Source organism: Erinaceus europaeus, chromosome 15, assembly GCF_950295315.1.
Source record: "Erinaceus europaeus chromosome 15, mEriEur2.1, whole genome shotgun sequence".
Lineage (NCBI taxonomy): Eukaryota > Metazoa > Chordata > Mammalia > Eulipotyphla > Erinaceidae > Erinaceus > Erinaceus europaeus.
The window spans coordinates 8,585,445-8,611,189 of record NC_080176.1 but is presented as its reverse complement, the minus strand read 5'-3'; the positions used below and the strand labels follow the sequence as shown (position 1 = coordinate 8,611,189).

The window sequence follows — 25,745 nt, the reverse complement described above, 5'->3', positions numbered from 1 at the left end:
TTATTATTATTATTATTTTGCCTCCAGGGTTATTGCTGGGGCTGGGTGCCTGCCCTGAGAATCCACTGCTCCTGGCGGCCATTTTTTCCAGTCGTTGCTGTTACTATTTTGTTACTGTTGGATAGAACAGAGAGAAATTGAGAGAGGAGGGGGAATTAGAGAGAGGGGGAGAGAAAGATGGACACCTGCATACCTGCTTTCTGTAGATGGGAATCCAGGGGCTCGAACCAGTATTCTTGCACGGGTCCTTGTCCTTCACACTATGTGCGCTTGTCCTTCACACTATGTGTGCTACAGTCCCCAAGACTCACACTTTTTTTTTAAAAAGTGTTTAATTATGTAACATAAGCTTCAGACTTGCATAATGAAAATTCACCAGCACTGAAAAGTCTACTTCTGACCTCCATACAGCTGGCCCCATTGCCCCATTTACCTGCCCCTCCTTCCTAGCTCATAACTACCAGTTATTTTTTATAAGAATCTTTTAAAATTATCTTTATTAATTTATTGGTTAGAGATAGTCAGAAATAGAGAGGAGATGGAGATGGGGGAGAGAGAGAGACAGACACAGACCTGCAGACCTGCTTCGCCGCTTATGAAGCTTTCCCCCTGCAGGTGGGGACCGGGGGCTCAAACCTGGGTCCTTGTGCACTGTAACGTGTGTGCTCAATCAGCTGTGCCACCACCCAGTCCCACCACCAAGTGCTTATATAGTGAGCATGTATTTATTTTTATCATGGAGAAATATAGTCGGTTTGATTTCTCAAAAGCCACACCCATTGAAACCGCCCCCTGATTAATTTCCGTTGAAACCCTCATCTCTTCTTGTGCTCACAGATGGACACACGCTGGACTCGGCGAGATACGCCGTTATTGGAGCAGACCTCCGAGATATCCCGGAGCTGGAAAAGAAACTAAAGAAATGTAACATGAATACACAGTGAGATCTCTTTTTAACCTTTTACCCGCTAATAGGAGATAAGACTGGTGGAAAGTGCAGCCTGATACCTGTGTCCCATTTTTCATCCTGTGATTTTTTTCTATTTCATTACTGTTTCTAGTAGTTTTTTCAGAGTCCCTTAAGAAATACTGTTTCTGGGGGCCAGGCGGTAGTGCAGCGTTAAGCGCACGTGGCACAAAGTGCAAGGACCGGCATAAGGATCCTGGTTGGAGCCCCTGGCTCCCCACCTGCAGGGGGGTCATTTCACAGGTGGTGAAGCAGGTCTGCAGGTGTCTATCTTTCTCTCCCCCTCTATTTCCCCTTCTCTCTCTGTCCTGTCCACCACCAACAGCAGCAATAACAACAACAATAATCAACAAGGGCAACAAAAGGGAAAAAAATAACCTCCAGGAGCAGTGGATTCATAGTGCAGGCACCAAGCCCCAGTAGTAACCCTGGCAACAAAAGAGAGAGAGAGAGAGAGAGAGAGAGTAGTGTTTCTGTTTATGTCCTCTCCCTGTTTTGTTTTGTTTTATTGGCTAGAAACAGAGAGAAATTGAGAGGGGATGGGGAGCTAGAGAGGGAAAGAAACAGAGAGACACTTGCAGATCTGTTTCACCACTCAAAAACCTTTCCCCCTGCAGGTGGGGACCAGGGGCTTGAACCTGGGTCCTTGAGCACCGTAGTGTGTACTTAACCAGGTGCGCCACCACCTGGCCCTCAAGAACTAGTTTTTCTCAAGTCTGTTTTCATAACAGAACCACCTGTATTGCTCGTGTCACATACTGACACCTAATACGTGGTGTGGAAGCAGACGAGGGTTTGCCTAGAAACAGAACTAGGAGCTGGAGAGATGGTTCACCCAGAAAGCCCCAGCACCACAAAGGAGGTGCTGTGATACTCTGCCTGTCTCCCCCTTTCTCTAGCTGAGTGAAGTAGCAACCCAGAGTGGTCATACTGTGCAGGCAGAGGACTCGAGCTCCACACACACACAAAGAAGCATATAAGTGCAAACTGTTAGAATAAGCACCCAGAGTGGTCCGGGAGGTGGCGCAGTGATAAAGCTTTGGACTCTCAAGCATGAGGTCCTGAGTTTGATCCCCGGCAGCACATGTGCCAGAGTGATGTCTGGTTCTTTCTCCTATCTTTCTCATTAATAAATAAATAAAATCTTTTTTTAAAAAAAGAATTACCACCCAGAATATATAGAGAATCACTATTTTTCTAAGTGCTTTAGAAGAATAGGCAATGGATCACACCTTGAGAAGAAAAAAAAGGTTGGGGGAGGGCAATGGAGAAAATGACCAGGCAGATCAAAGAAACGGGATATCATGGGAAAAGTGTGTTGAAGCTGGTTCCTAGAACGCAAATAAATAAATAATAATTCCTAATCCTGATGATCACCTTAATTTTTTTTCCCCTAGAGAATGATGTGTCGCCTTTTATTTCAGTCTGTCAGTTAGTCTCTCTGTTATTCTATATAAGTGATTTTACTTGTGTGTTCCTACACATGGATACACTGTGCTACCACTGCTGGTCGATTTGTTTCCCTCAATCTTTCTATCCTGGAGACAGAAAGAGACAGAGAGAGAGAGAGGGAGACATAGACGGGGAGAGAGGCAGGCAGAGGCAGCACAGCCATCCATAAGAGTTTCCTCCAGTGTCATTATGCTTTTGTTCAGTGACAGGCATCAATCCCAAGACCGAGGGCATGGTAAAGTGCCTGTCATTCTTGATGAGGTGGCTCACAGTTAAGCCCAGCCAGCACTCAGGGAGAAAGGAAGGGGTCTGACTCCATAGGCTGCATTGAGAGTTGCTTTGCCAGCTTAAAATCCAGGTTTGATCTCTAATAGTGCATGTGATCAAAGTGGTGCTATGCTTTCTCTCTCTCTCTCTCCCTCTCCCTCTCTCTCTCTCTCTTTCTCTCTCTTTCTTACACACACACACACGCACACACAAATAAATAAATAAAAATTTGAAAGTGTTTCAGTTCACTTTATTTTTTGTCAGAAACTTTACATATGTTTTTTTTTTTCTAACATTCTATACATAGTTTTGGAACTTTCAAAAAGAAATCAAATACATCTTTAGCTATGCATATGAGGGGGCCTGGGAAGTGGTGCAGTGGGTTAAAGCTAGCAGGACAAGGATCCCCTTGTGGTTTGAGCCCCTGGCTCCCCACCTGTGTGTGTGTGTGGGTGCTTTACAACAGGAGCTGCAGGTGTCTGTCTCCCCCTCCTCTCCCAATTTCTCTCTGTCCTATCCAATAAAAATAAAATAAAATTTTAAAAAAGGCCACCAGGAGCAGTGGATTTGTATTGCTGGTGCTGAGCTGCAGTGATAACCCTGGAGGTAATAATAATAATAATAATAATAATAATCTGAGTAAGTTGTTTATGTATACATCAATCCATTTACTCATTCATCTGGGTAGTTGAGAAGTTACTGTGTGTGCTCCCTACAGAGCCACAGGCAAAATGACTCCTATTATGTGAGAGAAATACACTAGACATCAAATGACAACTGACTTCTTGATGATTCTTGTGCCAGCAGCTCTGAGGAAATGTGTGGTGGGGGGGCATCTGATGGATCACTCCTGCCTGGGTAGCTTTCACACAGAATGCAATTCTAGCCCGTCATCCTCATGAGCTCCCTGGCTAGAACACGTTCTTCTGAATGACTTGCTTGCTAGCTATTTGCTTTCATTTAACTCTTTTTCATTTTTCTTATAAAAACAGCTCCAGGGGGCTGGGCAGTAGCGCAGTGGGTTAAGTGCACATGGCGCAAGGACTGGCAGAAGCATTCGGTTGGAACTCCCAGCTCCCCACCTGCAGGGGAGTCGCTTTACAGGCAATGAAGCGGGTCTGCAGGTGTCTTTCTTTCTCTCCCCCCTCTGTCTTCCCCTCCTCTCTTGATTTCTCTCTGTCCTACCCAATAATAACGACTACAATGATAATAGCAATGACGATAAACAACAAGGGCAACAAAAATGGGAAAAAAATGGCCTCCAGGAGCAGTGGATTCATGATATAGGCATCGAGCCCAGCAATATCTAAAAAAAGAAAAAGAAAGAAAAAGAAAAGAAAACAGCTCCTGTGTTAGTTGCTGAGTTTCCCCCAATTTCTGATAATTGGGGCAGAGCTTAGCAAGGAGCTGTTCTGCAGGTGGGCAGGCGTAGCTGATTGATAATCTCTGGGGTTTCCTCAGGTGTGGCTAGTGGGCAGGTCAGCTGGGGGCTGACTATCAGCCAGGATGCCTCATCCCCATACACAGGGCCTTCTCTCCTACAGCAAGCTAGTGGTTTCTGGTTTCCAAGTGCAGCGGGAGAGCGGATGCCAGTGCCTGGGGGGGGGGGGGGGATTCCCAGCCTCTGTTGGTATCACATTTTATTGGCCAGAGCAGGTCCTGTGACTGAGCTAACCCAGAGTCCTAGACAAGGGAATACATTTTTTTTTTTTTTGCCTCCAGGGTTATCGCTGGGGCTCGGTGCCTGCACCATGAATCCACTGCTCCTGGAGGCCATCTCTTTTCCATTGTTGTTGTTGCAGTTACTGTTATTGTTAGATAGGACAGAGAGAAATTGAGTGAGATGGGGAAGATAGAGAGGGGGGCGAGAAAGATAGACACCTGCAGACCTGCTTCTGCCTGTGAAGCGGACCCCCCCACCCCCCCCACCCCGCAGGTGGGGAACCGGGGCTCAAACGGATCATCGTGCCAGTCTTTGCACTTAACCCAGTGCGCTCACCAGCCAGCCCCTACATTTCATTCTTTAATGAGTGCTCTTAACCAGGTGCGCCACCTTCTGCTACATTTCATTCTCTCTCTCTTTTTTCTAAAATTAAAATATATATATTTATTTATTCCCTTTTGTTGCCCTTGTTTGTATTGTTGTGGTTATTATTGTTGCTGTTATTGATGTCAGCATTGTTGGATAGGACAGAGAGAAATGGAGAGAGGAGGGGAAGACAGAGGGGGGAGAGAAAGACAGACACCTGCAGACCCTGCTTCACCGCTTGTAAAGCCACTCACCTGCAGGTAGGGAGCTGGGGGCTCGAACCGGGATCCTTACGCCGGTCCTTGCACTTTGAGACACCTGTGCTTAACCCGCTGCGCTACTGCCCGACTCCCTACATTTCATTTTTTTTATTTAATTAATTAATTAATTAATTAATTTTTCCTACAAGTCATTCTTAAAGGCATTGTTCCATTGCCATGGAAAGGTGTATGCCAGGGGAGAATTGCAGTCATTTGTGCAGTTGACAGCACATTTCCGTTAGCCAGTTAAGTTAAATATTCCCTGGCTCACTGCTCACGCTTTCAGTGCAAAATTTTGGGTCGTGATGGAATTGCATCTGCATTGCTGCATGGATTGACGGCGTGCCTGTTCAGTGCTCCTGGGTTTTTCTTTATTACTATTATTATTATATTTTAATATTTATTTTCCCTTTTGATGCCCTTGTTCTTTATTGTTGCTGTATTTATTATTATTGTTGTTATTGATGTCACTGATGTTGGATGGGACAGAGAGAAATGGAGAGAGGGGGGAGAGACTCCCCCGTGGATCCCCCCTGGGTTTTTCTAGAGGGAACTGGGCTGCCAGTTCTGCAGCATATGTACAGTTAAACAGTCCTTGTTTGAAGGAGACATATTTATAAACCCTTTTTTTTTTCTTCTTCTCTCAAGATTGCCGACACTCCTGATCGCGGAATGTGTACTGGTCTACATGACCCCGGAGCAGTCTGCAAACCTCCTCAAATGGGCCTCGAGCAGCTTTGACACTGCCATGTTCATAAACTATGAGCAGGTGAGAGAGAGCACGAGGACTCCTGTGCAGGCTTCCCTCCAGGGGGCTGCCACTTACTCCCCTGCTTCTGTTTCCGGCCATTCACATTTCTCCTTGATCCATCAGTCCCCGTGGTTCTGATTTCTTGTCTTCCTGCCGACTTTCAACCAGGTCTTGGATCTGTTATCTCAGCCTTTTTTTTTTTTTAAGGTTTCTTTTGTTTTTTGTTTTTTTTTTTCCCTCCAGGGTTCACTGGGGCTTGCTACCTGCACTATGAATCCACTGCTCCTGGCGGCCATCTTTTTTCTTTTGTTGCTGTTGTTGGATAGGACAGAGAGAAATGGAGAGAGGAGGGGAAGACAGGGGGAGAGAAAGACAGACACCTGCAGATGTGCTTCACTGCTTGTGAAGCAACCCCCCTGCAATTGGGGAGCCGGGGCTCGAACCAGGATCCTTCCATTGGTCCTTGCACTTCGTACTATGTGCACTTAGCCCAGCCCTCCTGGAGTTATTTTTTATTAAAAGCTTTTTTGGGAGTTCATTTTTTTTTTATTGATTTAATAATGATTGACAAGACTATAGGATAACAGGGGTACAATTCCCACTACCAGAGTTCTGTGTCCTATTCCCTCCATTGGAAGCTTTCCTATTCTGCTGGGAGAGCCTGAGGTGCTTTTCCCCCCCGAGCAAGTGCTCTCTGGGTTGGAGAGAACTCAACTGGAGCCAACCTAGGCTGCTGTGTGGGAGAGGGATCTGGAACTCCTGCCAGGCAAGGTCCAGGAGAGAGACTCTGGTACTCTCGGAGCCGGAAGGCAATCCCAAATGTGTTTAATCAGAAGAGCAGCTGTATTTATACTCACCAAGTAGGGTGGAAACAGGATGTGACGTAGAGAGAGTGGAAATCAGAGTGTGCCTGGGAGAGGGGGCGGAGCAAAAAGAGTATGAACCAGTGGGGATTAAACCACTGTGCTTAGGTAACAGTGGTTATGTAAATAGACCACAGAGTTAAGCAGGGGGAAGCTGGCGAACTGCCCAACACTATTCTTTATTCTCTGGGAACATGGACCCAAGATCATTATGGAGTGCGGAAGGTGGGGTGGTTCATGGTGGTTTTTTGTTTGTTTTGTTTTTTTTTTTAATCACTGTATTTATTTACCAGAGTTGTATACTTGGATGGAGTAGACATGGCCGTCCTCAGTGCAGGTGACACACAGGGAGCAAGCTGACTAGATGTCAGTGTGGGTTGGTGGGGAAGGTGACAGACTGGACAGCCATGTCCCACTTCATGGGGGTGAACACTACTCCATCCCATCCAGTAGAGCCGGGTGAGTATATAAGCTGAGGATTGCCCGAACTCCTTGCTTTCCAGAAGTTGGAAGTGTCTGATTTGAGTCTGACCGAATTTAGTTGCTGTCTGTCTGTCTGTCGATCTGTTGGTCTGTCTGTCTTCCAGCTTCTGATCTGGCGCAGAAAGAAGCATACCTGAGAGCTGTAGGGTCTAATTTCTGGTTGTGTGACCTTTGGTGGCGTTGTGGGGTGGTCAAGAGTCCATATAGTGAACGCTCTGGCTAAGTGACCTGGAAACACAACAGACAGACAAAAAACGGGGGGATTGGTAGTTCCCATCTCACAGGGTTGTTTTGAGAAGTAAATGAGCTTTTATGGCTCGTGTAGGTATTCAGTGTTACTGGAATCTCTACAAGGAGCCTAGGTCTTTGTTTTGGAAATAAGATGACCCCACCAATGTATCCTGGAGCCCTGCTTCCCCAGAGCCCCACCCCATTAGGGAAAGAGAAAAAACAGGCTGGGAGTATAGATCGACCTGTCAACACCCATGTTCAGCGAGGAAGCAACTACAGAAGCCAGACCTTCCTCCACCTTTTGCATCCTACCATGACCTTGGGTCCATACTCCCAGAGGGATAAAGAATAGGAAAGCTATCAGGGGAGGGGATGGGATACGGAGTTCTGGTGGTGGGAATTGTGTGGAGTTGTACCCCTCTTATCCTATGGTTTTGCCAGTGTTTCCTTTTTATTTTTGTATATTTATTAAATGTTTCATTATCTTTATTTACTTATTGGATGAGACAGCCAGAAATCAAGAGGGGAGGGCGAGATAGAGAAGGAAAGAGACATACTCATAAAGCTTTCCCCCTGCAGTTGGGACTGAGGGCTTGAACCCAGGTCCTTGCACATTGTAATGTGCGCTTAAACAGGTGTGCCACCAACCAGCCCCAGGTGTTTCCTTTTTATAAATAAAAATTAAGGGAGTCGGGTGGGGGTATAGCATAATGGTTATGCAAAGAGACTTTCATACCTGAGGCTCTCAAGTCCCAGGTTCAATCCCCCACACCGCCATAAGCCAGAGCTGAATAGTGCTCTGGTAAAAACAAAAAAAAGAAAAAAAAATTAAGAGAGTTGGGCGGTAGCGCAGCGGGTTAAGTGCACGTGGCGCCAAGCGCAGGAACCGGCATAAGGATCCCGGTTCGAGCCCCCGGCTCCCCACTTGCAGGGGAGTCGCTTCACAGGTGGTGAAGCAGGTCTGCAGGTGTCTTTCTCTCCTCTCTGTCTTCCCCTCCTCTCTCCGTTTCTCTGTGTCCTAGATCAGACGAGATCAGGCGTGTTCAGGTTGTTATGGCTGGAGACCATTTCTCTCTGTCCTATCTAACAACAATTACAACAATAAAACAACTAGGGCAACAAAAGGGAATAAATAAATCAATATTTAGAAAAAATTTTAAAAGAATAGAAAATGTAAAAAAAAAAGTGATAACAATACCTTCTTATGTGAAGGGAGTTGATGAGATTCCTCTGTTCAGTGCTGGGCACATGAGGAGACACATGGTGGCTACTCTGTCTTTTAAGTCTTATATTATTTTTCACCTTTATTACAGGCTGAGCAGTAAAGGGCTTTGCCCAGTGTCACCTAGTCTTAGACAGATTTAGATCTAGACCTTTATTTCTCATCCCTGGCCCCACCACATGTCCCAGTCATGTTCCAGTGGGGGTGGTTCTTTGCTGGTAAACTACTTTCCCTCTCTCTAACTGGGGACGTTCCTCAGACTCCATCTGCAGCCCGCATGGGTGGATTTGATGGGAACTGTCTCCTCACCAGTTTTTTTTTTTTGGTGACTAAATTCTGGGAACCTGCCTTTGCTTTTAGGATACCAAACCTGGGGGGAAATGCATCTCTCTCTTTTTTTTTTTTTTCTTTTTTCTTTTTTTCTTGCCTCCAAGGTTATTGCTGGGGCTCAGTGCCTACATTAAGAATCCACTTCTCCTGGAGGCTACTTTTTTCTATTTTTGTTGTTGTTGTTATTGCTGTTTTTGTTGTTTGATAGGACAGAGAGAGATCGAGAGAGGAGGGGAAGACAGAGAGGTGGAGAGAAAGACACCTGCAGACCTTGTGAAGGGATCCCCCTGCAAGTGGGGAGCCGAGGTGGGGGGGCTCAAACTGGGACCATGTGCCGGTCCTTGTGCCGTGTGAGCTTAACCCACTGCCCCGCCCCCATCTCACCATCCACATGCTTACGTATCTCAAATGTAAGATGCTTCATTTACATACTCTTATTCAGCAAACACTTAATTCTTTACAGATGGAGATGGCGGAGGGACAGGCCTTAGACCAGAGACCCTGAGCAGTCCTGAAAATGTTCCAGTTTTCAGTATGTCAACCTCAGCTGCTCCTAACATGAGTCATGTTTCATCCTCCACCCTCACTTCACGAACACCAGACATCTAAATTAATCCATTCATTTCTTTTTTTTTAAATTTATTTTCCCTTTTGTTGCCCTTGTTTTATTGTTGTAGTTATTATTGTTGTTGTTATTGATGTCATCATTGTTAGGTAGGACAGAGAGAAATGGAGAGAGGAGGAGAAGACAGAGAGAGAGAGAGAAAGACAGACACCTGCAGACCTGCTTCACCGCCTGTGAAGCGACTCCCCTGCAGGTGGAGAGCTGGGGGCTCGAACCAGGATCCTTACAGTGGTCGTTGCACTTCACACCACGTGTGCTTAACCCACTGAGCTACAGTCTAACTCCCAATCCAGTCATTTCTGAGTAGTAGAACAGCACCAGCAGCCTTGTGTGTGTTAATTACTTCCTCACATCATTTCCCAGTTGGTAGCCTGAAATGCTAAAAGCATGGGTAATGATTTTAGTAATGATAGCAGGTCTTACAGTTGGCTTACTGTGTGCCATTCTTTGAGTTTGACGTATGTCGTGACCCTTGAATGGGCTTGAGCTTCATGGACTCACTTACATGAAGAATTATAAATAAACAAACATATATAAATATATATATACACACATATATGTGAATTCCTTGGAAACTTTCTCTTTCGGTTTTCTTTATACATTGTTCCCCCCGCCTCCAGGGTTATTGCTGGGGCTTGGTGACTGCGCCATGAATCCACTGCTCCTGGAGGCTATTTTTTTCCTTTTTATTGCCCTTGTGTTTTTTTTTTTTTTTAATCATTGTTGTGGTTATTATTATTGTTATTGATGTTGTTGGATAGGACAGAGAAATGGAGAGAGGAGGGGAGACAGAGAGGAGGAGAGAAAGATAGAAACCTGCAGACCTGCTTCATCGCCTGTGAAGTGACCCTCCTGCAACTGCCAGGGGCTTGAACTGGGATCCTTACGTGGGTCCTTGCACTTCACACCAAGTGTGCTTAACCTGCTGCGCTACCGCCTGACCCCCTTCTTTATATATTTTTTAAGGATTTATTGATCTCTGATGATGAGAGAATGGAGAGCGATGCAGAGCACCACTCTGCTTTTTAGAATTAAAATAAACAAGTTATGTATTTATGAGAGAGAAGGAGTAGGAGGAGAGAGCCGGTCAGAGCATCACTCTGGCTCCTGAGGAACCAGGGATTGAACCGACTCAGAAGCCCATGGTTGTGAGTCTAGCACTCTAGTCACTGCACCGCCTCTCAGGTCGCTGTCTTTCTTGATAACCTTTTTTTCCCCCCCTCTAGCTTATTTTATTATAAGATTGTGGGATATAATAGAATACATATGACACACAGCATGTGTTGGCCGCTTGTGTCACTAGTAGGGCTTCCAGTCAACAGGGGGTTAAATTAGTTAAGTTTCGAGGAGCCCAAGGTAATACTCAGATTTTCAATTTCAAATGGAGAGGATTTGGAGGAAGGGTTACCACTTTATTTTTTAATTTTTTTATTTACTGATAAGAAATGTTGACAAGACCATAGGATAAGAGGGGTATAATTCCATACAACTCCCACCACCAAAAACTCTGTATCCCATCCCCTCCCCTGATAGCTTTGCTATTCTTTATCTCTCTGGGGAATATGGACCCAGGGTCATCTTGGGGTGCAGAAAGTAGAAAGTCTGGCTTCTGTAGTTGTTTCCCTGCTGAACATGGGTGTTGACAGGTCCATACTCCCAGTCTGCCTCTCTCTTTCCCTAGTGGGGCAGGGATCTGGGGAGGTGGGGCTCCAGGACATATTGGTGGGGCCGTCTACCCAGGGAAGTCAGGTTGGCATCATGCTAGCATCTGGAACCTGATGAAGGTTACCACTGTTTTTTTTTTTTTTAATTTTTTAAAAGATATTTATTTATTCCCTTTTGTTTCCCTTGTTTTATTGTTGTTGTTATTGATGTTGTTATTGATGTCGTTGGATAGGACAGAGAGAAATGGAGAGTGGAGGGGAAGACGGGGAGAGAAAGACAGACACCTGCAGACCTGCTCAACCGCCTGTGAAGTGACTCCCCTGCAGGTGGGGAGCCGGGGGCTTGAACCAGATCCCTTAACACTGGTCCTTGTACTTTGCACCACGGTGCACTTAACCTGCTATGCTACCGCCTGACTCCCCCAGATTGGTCTTAGTAAGTGCCTGGTCTCAGTAAACATCCAGGTATCTTTACACATACACGTGCGGGTGTATCTGTCGGACAGATTTCCAGCAAGTAATTGTTGGAGCACAGACTCGGCACTTACAGTGGACGGACCCTTCCTTCGATGGGCATCACTAGTTAGGGCTCCCATCAGTCCCATGTGGGTGCCGCACTCAGGACCCGCTTCCTTGAAGGGTTCAAAACAGGTTCGTGTTCTATTTCACATCTTTAAGAAACAAAGACCCCCTTATGGTGAAGTCCAGCTTTCCTTTTTACTCGCCTTCCCAGGTGAACATGAACGACCGGTTTGGGCAGATCATGATTGAAAACCTGCGGAGGCGGCAGTGTGACCTGGCCGGTGTGGAGACCTGCAAGTCCTTGGAGTCACAGGTCAGCAGAGGAACTGGGACTTCCTCCTTTTTCTTTTTCTTTTTCTTTTTCTTTTTCTTTTTCTTTTTCTTTTTCTTTTTCTTTTTCTTTTTCTTTTCTTTTCTTTTCTTTTCTTTTTATTTCTTTATTGGGGAATTAATGTTTTATATTCAACAGTAAATACAATAGTTTGTACATGTATAGCATTTCCCAGTTTTCCATATAACAGTACAACCCCCACTAGGCCCTTTGTCATCCTTCTTGGATCTGTATTCTCCCCCCCCCCAGAGTTGTTTACTTTGGTGCAATATTTCATTTTTAAAAATTTATTTATTCCCTTTTGTTGCCTTTGTTTTATTGTTGTTATTACTGTTGTTATTGATGTCGTTGTTGTTGGATAGGACAGAGAGAAATGGAGAGAGGAGGGGAAGACAGAGGGACAGAAAGACAGACACCTGCAGACCTGCTTCACCGCCTGTGAAGCGACTCCCTTACAAGTGGGGAGCCGGGGGCTCGAACCGGGATCCTTATGCCACTCCTTGCGCTTTGCGCCACGTGCACTTAACCCGCTGTGCTACCACCCAACTCCCATCCTCTTTTTTCTTAAATGAACTGCTTGGCTTTGGCATATGTGATACCAACCCCAGGGATCAAGCCCCAGGCCTCCCGTGTACAAGTTCTGTGTTCTGCTGCAGGGTTCGCTCCCTGGCTGGGATGTCTTCCTGTCCCTTCACCCGGACAAGAAAGTTTTCCTCACTTAGAGACTTTGAGAAGCTCTCTTGGTGCTGCGTAGGCAGACAGTTAGGTTCCTTGTTGACCATCAGTTCATCATGTTAAGGAAATCCAGGCTCTGCTCTGGCATCTGGCTATGGAAAAAGCAAATGAGCACTTTCTGAATCCCATTATTTTCACTCTGGGTGATGTTCTCTCCTCTCTCCAAATAAACACAGAAGGAACGGGCAAAGTCGGTATGCATATCCCGTCAGTCAGGCTCGATACTTGCGTTTTGGTGGTAGTGTTTATTTATAGTGTCTACCGCCTATGTTTTGCTGGTGTCGTGAGTAGGTTAAGGCGAATTCCAGGCAGTATACCAGTCCCCCCACAAAGGCTTACATATGAATCTCTACCAAGAAGAACTTTCTTCTCAGGATAGTGATGATCCCTTACAGATTGGTTCCAGCACCTAACACTCCCCTCACCCCCCCCCCCTTTTTTTTCTTTCTTTTTTACCAGAGCACTGCTCAGCTCTGGCTTATGGTAGTGCGGGGGGTTGAACATGGGACTTTGCAGCCTCAGACACGAGTGCCTCTTTGCATAACCATTATGTTATCTACCTCCACCCCTAACACCCTTTCTTACTCAGTTTTCTTTTTTTTTATTTTATACTTTTTTTTATCTTTATTTATTGGATAGAGACAGAAATCAAGAGGGAAGGGGGTGATAGAGAGGGAGAGAGACAGAGAGACACCTGCAGCCCTGCTTCACCACTCATAAAGCTTTCCCCCTGCAGGTGGGGCCCGGGGGCTCGAACCCAGGTCCTTGTGCACTGTAATACATGTGTTCAACTAGGTGCGCCACCATCTGGCCCCTCTTTGGTTGTTTTTAAAAATATTTATGGTGGGAGTCGGGCTGTAGCGCAGCGGGTTAAGCGCAGGTGGCGCAAAGCACAAGGACCAGCATAAGGATCCTGGTTCGAAGCCTGGCTCCCCACCTGCAGGGGAGTCGCTTCACAGGCGGTGAAGCAGGTCTGCAGGTGTCTGTCTTTCTCTCCTCCTCTCTGTCTTCCCCTCCCTCTCTTCATTTCTCTCTGTCCTATCCAACAACGACAACAACAATAATAACTACAACAATAAAACAACAAGGGCAACAAAAGGGAATAAATAAAAAAATAAAAAATATATATATTTATGGTTGGTGGTCCGGGAGGTGGCACAGTGGCTAAGGCACTGGACTCTCAAGCATGAGGTCCTGAGTTCACAGCACATGTACCAGAGTGATGTCTGGTTCTTTCTCTCTCTCCTATCTTTCTCATTAATAAATAAATAACATCTTTAAAAAAATTTATGGTTGGTGTGTTTAAATCAGGGCCCAATGCCTATTTTCTTTTAAAAACAATGTGTTTCCCTCCCTAGAAGATAGACTTTCCACTACTACCCCCATTTTAATAGGTTAATTTTTACTAGTTTCTGTCAAACTGATAAAACACTTTGCTTATTTTTTTAAAAAAATTTATTATCTTTATTTACTTATTACAGAGAGACCTTAGAGGAATGGGGAGATAGGGAGAGAGACAGAGAGACACCTGCAGCACTGCTTCACCACTCGCAAATCTTTCCCCCTGTAGGTGGGGACCAGGGGCTTTGAACCTGGGTCCTTGTGCATTATAATATATGTGCTCAACCAGGTTGGCCACCACCCAGCTCCACTTTGCTTTTTTTTTTTTTTTTTTTTAAAGATTTTATTTATTTATTAATGAGAAACATAGGGGGAGAGAGAAAGAGCCAGATAATCACTCTGGTGCATGTGCTGCCGGGGATTGAACTCATGCTTGAGAGTCCGATGCTTTATCCATTGTGCCACCTCCTGGACCACACAAACTTTGCTTATTTTTAAGTGTTTTTTACTCCCTTGGTAGAGTGGTGTTCTGTTCTGTGTAGGAAATTGGAGACTAGGAAGAGAAAAGATGACACATACGAACTAGAATGGACGTTTGTTAAAAGAAACTATTTTGTCTCGAATTTGTAGACAGTGTCTTGTAGTTTCCCCGTTTCTTCCCATTGTCCATTTCAGAAAGAACGGATGCTGTCCAGTGGGTGGGAAACAGCATCAGCTGTCAACATGATGGAATTGTACAGCAGATTACCACGAGCTGAAGTGAGCAGGTGAGTCTCCAGGTGTGGCCTGCATGGAGATGAACTGTGACCCAAAGGCATTGTTGCATGTACCCTTAACTATAAAGACAGAACCCAAATCCCTCACAGGCTTTTTTCTTTTTTTAAATAAGTTAACCTGCTAATATCGAATAAACATCAATCGGACCTTGAGAGTAACTCATTAGCTATTGAGATAGGGCTTCTGCCAGAAACAGATAGTCTCTGTCAGAATAAACGATTGCACCTGGGCATTCCCAGAGTCACTTCTGCAGTGGAAATTTTGCATAATCCCTGTTTTTTGTTTGCTTGTTTTGTCTTTTGGTTTTCTTTCTTTCTTTCTCTCATTCTTTCTCCCTCTCTTTCTTTCTTTCTTTCTTTCTTTCTTTCTTTCTTTCTTTCTTTCTTTCTTTCTTTCTTCCTTTTATGCCAGAACACTGCCAGTTCTAGTTTATGATGGTGCTGGGGATTAAACCTTTTTATTATTATTTTTTTATTAATATTTATTTCCTTTTGTTTTCCTTGTTTTTTTTTTTATTGTTGTAGTTATTATTGTGGTTGTTACTGATGTCTTTGTTGGACAGGACAGAGAGAAATGGAGAGAGGAGGGGAAGACAGAGGGGGAGAGAAAGACAGACACCTGCAGACCTGCTTCACTGCCTGTGAAGCGACTCCCCTGCAGGTGAGGAGCTGGGGCTGGAACCGGGATCCTTATGCTGGTCCTTGTGCTTTGCGCCACGTGCGCTTAACCCGCTGCGCTACAGCCCGACTCCCGGGATTAAACCTGAGACCTCAGAACCTCAGGCCCGAGTCTTCTTACATAAATAACAGCCTACTGTCTCCCCAGCCCAGTCCCTGTGTTTTTGAGAGGGGGGAGAAAATGGCATTGCCCAAGTGCTTTTAGGGGGGGAAAAAAAAAGCTTCATAGATTTCCCCCCCCTTTTGGTCCTTTTCTCTCATTAGATAAATAAATACATAAGCGATTGCTCTAAAACGCTTCTCAAGGCATATAAAGTGCATGAAGTACAAAGTTAGCTCTAGCCTCACCCTCCAGAGAGAGAGTTGGTGTTAATTAGTTGGAGTGTTTTTCTTTTTCTATGTGTAGATAAAGATAACTGCTGATATTGAGAGATTCCTTTCCTCTGAGTAGGTAGGTTAATATCACACATACCGGTCTGTAAATCACCCTCCTTTAAAAAAACTTTAGCAATAGCTTGTCTGTATCTTGGTATATCAAAGCACTGAGGTGTTAGAGGATATGGATGACATGCTTACTACTTATATTTATTGCTATTTAGATGTATTAATAATATTAATTACAAAGTAATGTTGGGGGGCCAGGCAGCGGCACACCTGGTTAAGCACTCAAATTACACTGCGCAAGGACCCAGGTTCAAGCCTTGGTTCCCACCTGCAGGGGGAAAGCTTCAGGAGCGGTGAAGTGGTTGCAGGTTTCTCTTATTTCTTTCCCTCTCTATCACCCTTTCCCCTCTCTATTTCTGTCTCTATCCCATGACAAATAAATGAAAATATTTAAATACAAAAACAAAGTAATGTCTGCAGCTGGGCATTTGGTTTGTGGTATCTTAATTTTCATCTTCCTGTAAAACACTGGAGAGAACCTTACCACTGTGGGCCAGGAGGTGGCACCATGTATAAAGCACTGGACTCTCAAGCATGAGGTCCCGAGTTCAATCCCTGGCAGCACATGTACCAGAGGGCCGACTGGTTCTCTCTCTCTCTCTCCCTATCTTTCTTATTAATAAGTGACGCACGCTTCTCAAATTAGTCTCTCCTCTCTCCCCATTGGGAAAGAGGCAGGGACAGGGGGATGGCATTGACTTCTTCAAATCATTTCTAAATCATTTTTCCTATTAGTGTCTCCTCCCCCCTGCCATTACCAGTTCAATATTTTCTATAAGTCATCGGTCTACATACACATAAACACAGATTATATTCCTTCCTCTCTCTTCACAGTACTGCACTGCAGTGGTATGCATCATTCAAAATCAAATGTATATGAGATATGAAGTTCACTGACAATCTAATTCTATCCTTCACTATGCAGTTGTCTCCTCTGTTCTGAGTATAAATTCTTTTTAGAGTTTGTTATCTATTAATAAACGTGTAAGAGAGAACCAGTGATGGATCCGGTGCTGAGGATTAAACTTGGGACCTCATGTTTGAGAGCCCAGTGCTTTATTCACTGCACCATGTCCCGGACCATAAGAGGGTAAATTTTTTAAAGCAGAATTGTTAAATAGAAGGGTGTTCATTTTAAACATGGGTAAAGATTCATTCAGTCACGCTCCAAAGAGGGTGTATCATTTTTTTAATCTGTTAGTAGTTCAGGTCAGTATAGTTCTCCATGGCTTTGGGCAAGTGTTTAACCTTATTTATTTATTTTTTTTTTCTTCCAGTTTGACAATTGAAAGAATATCTTGTATTTTTTTTAAAGATATTATTTATTCATGAGAAAGATAGGAGGAGAGAGAAAGAACCAGACATCACTCTGGTACATGTGCTGCCGGGGATTGACCGCAGGACCTCATGCTTGAGAGTCTGATGCTTTATCCATTGTGCCACCTCCCAGACCATAAGTATCTTTTTTTTTTTAACTTTTTTTGTATATTTATTTATTTATTTATTCCCTTTTGTTGTCCTTGTTTTTTTTTTTTTATTGTTGTAGTTATTATTGATGTCATTGTTGTTGGATAGGATAGAGAGTAATGGAGAGAGGAGGAGAGAAGGAGAGACACCTGCAGACCTGCTTCACTGCTTCACTGCTTGTGAAGTGACTCCCCTGTAGGTGGGGAGTGGGGGGCTCAAACCGGGATCCTTATGCCGGTCTTTGCGCTTTACTCTTTGTGCCACGTGCGCTTAACCCACTGCACTACCGCCCGACTCCCATATCTTGCATTTTAACTTATACTTCTCTTCTCTTAAATGAGACTGAATCTCTCCCTCCACCTCCCCCTACCCCCGTCCATTTCTGGAGAACTTATATTTTACCCATCTTTGTGCCACAGCTCTTCATGCACCAAAGCAAGCGACCTTTCAACATTTGCACTGCAGACATTTTTTCTAGTTTATCATTTGCTGTTGGGCCGTATCTATGGTAACCGGCTCCATTTCACTTAGTACCCGGAACTACTGGTCGTCGGCTTTCCCGTGACTGTATGCTCACGCTGTTGTGTCTTCTTTCTCCCCACAGAATAGAGTCGCTGGAATTCCTGGATGAGATGGAGCTGCTGGAGCAGCTCATGCAGCATTACTGCCTATGTTGGGCCACCAAGGGAGGGAGCGAACTAGGTGTGTGCGTCCTTAGTCCTTACACTTGTACGCTTGCTGACAGGGCCCCCCCCCTTTTATGGGGGGGTCTTGTTTCTGAAAGATGTGAGATAACTTTTGTCACAGAAGGAACTAGATGTATTTGGGTGTGTATCCATGTTCATATCCAGAGAGTTCCTGCAGTCTATTTTTTTTTTAAATGATTCATTTAAAAAAAATTTTTTTTCTATTTATTTATTTATTTTCCCTTTTGTTGCCCTTGTTGTTTAACGTTGTGGTTATTGATGTCGTTGTTGTTGGCTAGGACAGAGAGAAATGGAGAGAGGAGGGGAAGACAGAGAGGGGGAGAGAAAGACAGACACCTGCAGACCTGCTTCACCACCTGTGAAGTGACTCCCCTGCAGGTGGGGAGCCGGGGGATTGAACCGGGATCCTTACGCCGGTCCTTGTGCTTTGTGCCACGTGCGCTTAACCCGCTGGAACACCACCTGACTTCTCCCTACAGTCTATTTTTTCCTCTCCTCCCCCTCTCTTTCTCTCTCCCTCTCCACCACCATTTTTCTTTCTTTTTAAAATATTTATTTACTTATTCCCTTTTGTTGTCCTTGTTGTTTTATTGTAGTTATTATCATTGTTGTTCTTGATGTCGTCGTTATTGGATAGGACAGGGAGAAATGGAGAGAGGAGGGGAAGACAGACAGAGGGAGAGAAAGACAGACACCTGCAGACCTGCTTCCCTGCCTGTGAAGCGACTCCCTGCTGGTGGGGAGTCGGGGCCTCAAACCGGGATCCTTGCGCTTAACCCGCTGCGCTACCGCCCGACCCCCCCCCCCCTTCCTTTTTTTTCTGTAGTACAGAAATAGGAGAAGAAGGAGAGTGAGAGTCAGAGTATCACTCTGACACGTACAATGCCGGGAATTGAACTTGAGACCTCATACTGGAGAGTCCACTGCCCCACTTACCAGACCATACGTAGAACCAAAGCATCACTCTGACACATGGCAGTGCTGGGGATCAAACTTGAGACCTCCTGCTTTTAAGTCCAGAGCTCTAGCCACTGCACTGCCCTACCTCCCAGGCCCCACCTAAACGACATTCACCAAAAATAGTTTAACCAGCCAGCAACTCACTTTAGAAGACTACTTTAGTGGAATTTTCTGAGTCGGAAGGGAAAAGATTCTGAGAATTTTAATAGTATTAATCTTAACAAAATTAGGGAGTCAGGCGATAGTGCAGCGGGTCAAGCACACATGGTGGATCCCAGTTCGAGCCCCCGGCTCCCCACCTGCAGGGGAGTCACTTCACAGGCGGTGAAGCAGGTCTGCAGGTGTGTGTGTTTCTCTCCCCCTCTCTGTCTTCCCCTCCTCTCTCCATTTCTCTCTGTCCTAGCCAACAACAACAATAACAATAACTACAACAATAAAAAAGGCAACAAAAGGGGAAATAAGATAAGTAAAGTTTTTTTAAACAAACTTTAATAATCTTAACATAAGTAACCAATGATTGTTTTTTTTTTTTTTTAGTCAATATGTAATCAGGTTTACTAAATGTTGAACACTGATATTCTCTCTCACAGACTCGTGCAGTTGAAGGTTGAGTTCCTCTCTCTCAGTCTCTCTCTCTCTCTCTCTCCCTCTCCCTCCCTCCCTCTCCCTCCCTCCCTCCATCCACTAGAAGACTGCTCAGCTCTGGCTTATGGTGGTACGGGTGATTGAACCTGTGACTTTGGAGCCTTGTGCATGAGTCTGCTTGCTTAACCATTAAGCTGTCTGCCCCCACCCAGCTCCCCTCTCTCCGCCCCCCACCCCCACATCGTTATGCTGGAGTTGCCTGGCAGAACAGGCCCCTGGGGAGAGCACAACTATGTTGCCTTATTCCTCATCACCTTGGTCTTGATCCAGTGCTTTCTCTACACCTACCCTGTGTTGGCCTTGCTTCTCCTGGGAGGTCTCCAGCCCTCTGGGGACCATTGTAGATTCTGGCCTTTCATACAGTAACTGCCTTTCAAGCTGCAGGAGATCCTACAGCATCCCACAGACATGCCTGAGTGACATATGACCTTGGGCAGGGTGCCATACAAAGCAAAGAACTTGGCAGAGGCCGAGGCTGTCGCCCGTGTGAAAATGCCAGGTTGACACAAGGGCTGCCTATTAATCTGCCCTCTTAGGCGTATCATTCCATTAGACTGAAATTTTATCCAGCTCTGCAGTTCAGCCTGCAAAATCCTCCTGAGGTTGTCTCACATTTAAAAAATGACTTACTATGTGGTCGCAGGAGATAGCATAATGGTTCTTCTTCTAGCGTTTGCCCTTCTTCCGTAGCCAGTCAACAGCGTCAGGTTGAGCCTGATGTCAAGTTTCGAGACCTCCTTTGAATCTGGAGAGGTGGCAGTCGTTGACTGTGTGGGTCATAGTCTGTCTGGAGCCGCAGGGGCAGTTCGGGTCGTCTCTGGCTCCCCAGCAGTGGAACATAGCGGCGCACCGGCCATGGCCTGTTCGATAGCGATGGAGGAGGGCCCAATCATAACGTGCTAGGTCAAAGCCGGGTTGACGCTCGCAGGGGTCTGTGATGAGTTGTTTGTTCTTTACCTCAGCTGACTGCCAACTCTGTTTCCAAGAGACTGGAACAGAGAAGTTCAGTGTAGGCATAGGGGACCAGATTGGGTGACGAGACGTCAAGCGTTGGACAGGGTGGGCGAAGATATCCGTGTATATTGGCAGGTCCGGTCAAGCGTAGACGTGGGAAATGAACTTAGATGATGCCGCATCCCGACGAATATCTGGCAGGGCGATGTTGCTAAGAACTGGCAGCCATGGAACCGGGGTGGAACGGATGGTTCCAGAAATGATCCTCATGGAGGAATATAATTTGGAATCGACCAAGTGGACATGGGGGCTACGGAACCATACTGGGGCACAGTATTCTGCAGTGGAATAGCATAATGCCAGAGATGATGATCGTAGTGTGGAAGCGCTGGCGCCCCATGAGGAGCTGGCCAGTCTTGCAATGATGTTATTCCTCACGCCCACCTTTGCTGCAGTTTTTATGAGATGTTTGTGAAATGACAGAGTGCGATCGAGAGTAACGCCAAGATAGACTGGCTGGGCTTCATGCCGGATTCTCGTATCGCCAAGCTGCACATTAAGGTCACACAAGGCCGAGGCATGGTGTAGATGGAAAACAGATGATACCGTTTTTGCAGTGCTAGGGATTAGTCGCCATTTTTTACAGTAATCAGATCTCAGAGACATGTCTTTCGTGAGTGTTTCCTCGAGAATGTCGAACTTTGATGCCTGAGTTGCACAGCAGATGTCATCAGCGTAGATGAACTTCCTTGAAGAAGTTTCTGGGAGGTCATTGATGTAAATATTAAATAGCGTAGGAGCCAGAACAGAGCCCTGGGGGAGGCCACTTGAGACAAGTCTCCATCTGCTAGACTTGTCACCCAGATGCACCCGGAATCTTCTGTTTTGGAGAAGAAACGATATAGTGTTGACCACCCATGGAGGCAGGCATCTTGAGATCTTGACTAGGAGACCACGGTGCCAGACCGTGTCATAGGCTGCTGTGAGATCAACAAAGACAGCACCCGTCTTTAAATTCTTCTGGAATCCATATTCAATGTAAGTTGAGAGGGCCAGGGCTTGTTCGCAGGTAGATCTTCCTGGGTGGAAACCAGCCTGGGCGGGTGATAGGAATCTCTCTGTAAGATGAGAAATACGTGACAGAAGCAGCCTCTCAAGGAGTTTGTAACACACGGAGAGGAGAGAAATTGGTCTATAGCTGCCGGCCAGTGTTGGGTCTTTCTTTGGTTTCAAAACTGCTATTATCTTCGCATGACGCCAAACTTTGGGCATAGACTCAGATTCCAAGATGTGGGACAGGAATGAAGCGAGCCACTTCTTTGCCGCGGGACCCAGGTTAAGAATGAGTTCTGGGGTGATGTTATCATAGCCAGCAGCTGTTCCCGGTTTAACCCTCTTCAAAGCGTCTTCCAGTTCAGACAGTGTAAAGGGAGAGAGTTTTGGAGATGGACAAGATAAACGGAAGTGGGATGACCACTCGTGGGAAATTTCTCTTTTCCAGACTGGGTCGATCTTAGCACGTCCAACTTGAGTTAGGTGACTGGCCACTGAGTTTGGTGATACGGGAGGATGGGAGCATAATGGTTATGCAAAGTGACTCTCATGCCTGAGGCTCCAAAGTCCCAGGTTCAATACCTCCACACCACCATAAGCCAGAGCAGAACACTGCTCTGGTAAAAATAAATAAATAAATAAAACAAAAAAGCCAAAAAATTTTTTGGCTTGATTTTTCTCGTTTCCATTTCTTTCTTATTTTTTAAAAAAAAATATTTATTGTATTTTTGAGAGAGATGCAGGCTCTCTCCCTCTCTCTCTCTCTCTCTCTCTCTCTCTGAGAAACACCAGAGCACTGCTCAGCTGTGCCTTATCGTGGTGCAGGGGACTTTGGAGCCTCAGGCATGAGAGTGTTTACATAACCATTATGCTATTTCCCTTGTCCCATCCCACTTCCATTTTCTAACCTTTTTTTTTTGGTTTTTAGTAGAGCTGAAGCTATGTGTAATTTTGGTTCCTGATCTTTTCAGCATAGTTTCATAAGCACTTCATCCTGGTAAATGATTCAGTGGGCACAACTTGAAGGATTTTTAAGATTCTGGCATGAGGCTCTGTTCAAATTTACTTAGCTTCCCCATACCTTTAGAAACGTAGGCCAGTTATCACACAGTTGAGTTATTTCTAGCTTCTTTTTATTTTTAATTACTATTGAAATTTTTAAAAATTATCTTTACTTATTTATTGGATAGAGACAGCCAGAAGTCAAGAGGGTAAGGGGAGATGGAGAGGAAGAAAGACAGACACGGTTTCACCACTTGCAAAGCTTTCCCCCTGCACGTGGGGACTAGGGGCTTGAACCTGGGTCCTTGCACATTGTTATGTGCACTCACCCAGGTGTGCCACCACCCAGTCCCTTTCTAGCTTCTCTCTCTCTGTCTCTCTCTCTCTCTCTTTTTAAAAAGATTTTATTTATTTATTAATGAGAAAGATAGAAGGAGAGTGAGAAAGAGCCAGACATCACTCTGGCACATGTGCTGCTGGGGATCAAACTCAGGACCTCATGCTTGAGAGTCCGATGCTTTATCCATTGTGCCACCTCCCGGACCACCCTTTCTAGCTTTCTCTGTGGTGGTAATACATTGACCACTTTCATGTAAGGGGCTTCCTGTGTGACTGCTTTGCAGTGTCATCCGTATTTGTACGGTATGGTGAAAGACTGTGCTTTCGCTCAAAGTTCAGCACTTAAAAGAGATTTTTCGGCCTTGACTGTGGACAGCCCATAATGCCTTCTTAATCCCTTTAAAGTGACCCACAAACACAGTCTCAGCCCACCTCTGGTTGCCTTGTGAGACCGCATCTCACAAAGCTGGAGGCCAGAATCACAGTGCTCAGCTGTGTGGACTGTGGCCCAGAGCCAGTCGCTGTGGGCCCTGGGCCCTGCAGGACCGCACATCCCCCCACACACCTCCACCCCCACCTACCATCTGTTTTCCTCAGCTCTAAACCCTGACACACTCTACAGTGCTTGTGTTTCCTCTCCTCAGGTTTGAAGGAGATAACTTATTAATCAGTCCAAGGCTCGCACTGAGCCAGAAGCTGAAGCCACTAACCTTCCTGGAACCGACAGACTGAGTCTCCTGAGTGGTGGCTAACCCTTCCCTGCCCGTCTCAACAGCGCTCTGAGGACCTTGTTCGCTGGGCTTGCAGCCCCTGTTCCTGTTTCCCTGTTGTTGTTTGAATAAATCTTGGTTGCTGTTAGCCTGTGTGCTGGCTGTCTGCTGCCTATTCTCCTTTTGCCCAGGTGGGCCAGAGTTTACCCCTACATCACTGCAAAGCCCCCCCAACCCCACTTTAAAAAAATTATTTATTTTCCTTTTTTGTTGCCTTTGTTGTTTTTATCATTGTTGTGGTTATTATTGTTTTTGTTGATGTCATTGTTGCCAGATAGGACAGAGAGAAATGGAGAGAGGAGGGGAAGACAGAGAGGGGGAGAGACAGACACCTGCAGACCTGCTTCACCGCTTGTGAAACGACTCCCTTGCAGGTGGGGAGTCGGGGTCTTAAACCGGGATCCTTCAGCTGGTCCTTGTGCTTCGCGCCATCTGCACTTAACCCACTGTGCTACTGCCTGACTCCCCCAGCCCCACTTTTAACCATGGCCTGTTCCCTTTGGGGAAGCTCAGCTCATGACCTTTCATTCCACCCAGCCCCCAGGGAACTACGTCCCCCCAATCCCTTTCAGCACTTGACCTTGCACTTGATACCTTGACCCTTGATCTCCACCAGATGCCGGAACTCTTCTCCACTCCTGTTTCTGCCCTTGATGGACTGGCCTTCATTGCTCTTCCTTTTTGGTCATTGTGTGGCCCCTAACATATCCACTCCTGATCTCCTGGATCTGTGAATATGTTACTTTATATGACAAAAAAAAAGTGTGTGGAGGGGGGGAGTCGGGCGGTAGAGCAGTGGGTTAAGCGCAGGTGGCACAAAGCGCAGGGACCGGCATAAGGATCTGGGTTTGAGCCCCCGGCTCCCCACCTGCAGGGGAGTCGCTTCACAAGCGGTGAAGCAGGTCTGCAGGTGTCTGTCTTTCTCTTCCCCTCTCTGTCTTCCCCTCCTCTCTCCATTTCTCTCTGTCCTGTCCAACAATGACGACATCAATATCAACAACAATAATAACTACAACAACAATGAAAAACAACAAGGGCAACAAAAGGGAAAATAAAAAAACCGGGGGTGGGAGGGAGGGTTTCTTTGGGGGGGGGGACCTTGTAGATGTGATTAAGTTAAGGATCTTGAAATGGTGACAATATTTAGAAGCACCCAGGTGAGTCTGTTGTAATCCTAAGAGTCCTTGTAAGGGAAGGTAGGAGGGCCAGAGTTGGAGAAGGAAGATTAATGCCAGAAGTGGAAACTGCTTAGAAACCCCAGTCTGTTTTGGAGAAGGAAGAAGGGACCAATGCCAAGAAATAGAGGTGACCACTAGGTGCTGAAATGGGACAAGAAAACAGAATCTCTTGAGAGGCTCCAGAGGGATCCAGCCTTGTGGTTATCGGAACTTTGAGCCCAGGGAACCTGATTTCTGACCTCCAGAGCTGCATGGGAATAAGTGTGTTCAGCTGCGACCTCTGTGGCAACTCAAGACGCACCTGAGGAGACTTTTGACGATATGACTGTGCTGTGAACCTCAACGGGCATCTGCAGAAGGATGATGACAGACCCTGCCTCCCCTCTGTAGGATCTCTGGATCAGTGTGTCCTTTGGGGGTCTGGCTGCTATACGAGCGTGCAACAGCCGGTCTGACCCAGCTTGGAACTACGGAGATACTTCCTTTTCAGCTGTCTTCCAACCCTTAAAGAAATTCAGTGAGAGGGCTGGGGAACACAGTGCAAAAGTTATGCAAAAACTTTTCTATGCTTGAGCCTCTGAGGTCCCAGGTTCAGTCCCCGTCACCACCATAAATTAGGGCTAAGCAGGAACAGGGCTCTGGTAAGAGAAAAAGAAATTCAGTGTGTGGGGTGAGGGGGCTGGATGGTAGTGCACCTGG

The 25,745-nt window shown here is 45.8% G+C and overlaps 1 protein-coding gene across 1 annotated transcript in view; it reads left to right on the top strand.

The window, feature by feature from the left end:
• Positions 1–23,956, top strand: part of LCMT1 (leucine carboxyl methyltransferase 1) — a 52,658-nt gene extending 28,702 nt beyond the window's left edge. Inside the window, exons 6-11 of the mRNA XM_007526628.3 lie at positions 838–940; positions 5,624–5,744; positions 11,878–11,979; positions 14,749–14,840; positions 18,043–18,140; positions 23,743–23,956. Coding sequence (XP_007526690.1) covers positions 838–940; positions 5,624–5,744; positions 11,878–11,979; positions 14,749–14,840; positions 18,043–18,140; positions 23,743–23,765 — 539 coding nt within the window. The 3' untranslated portion in view covers positions 23,766–23,956. The remainder of the gene's footprint in view (positions 1–837; positions 941–5,623; positions 5,745–11,877; positions 11,980–14,748; positions 14,841–18,042; positions 18,141–23,742) is intronic.
• Positions 23,957–25,745: the final 1,789 nt, after the last annotated feature.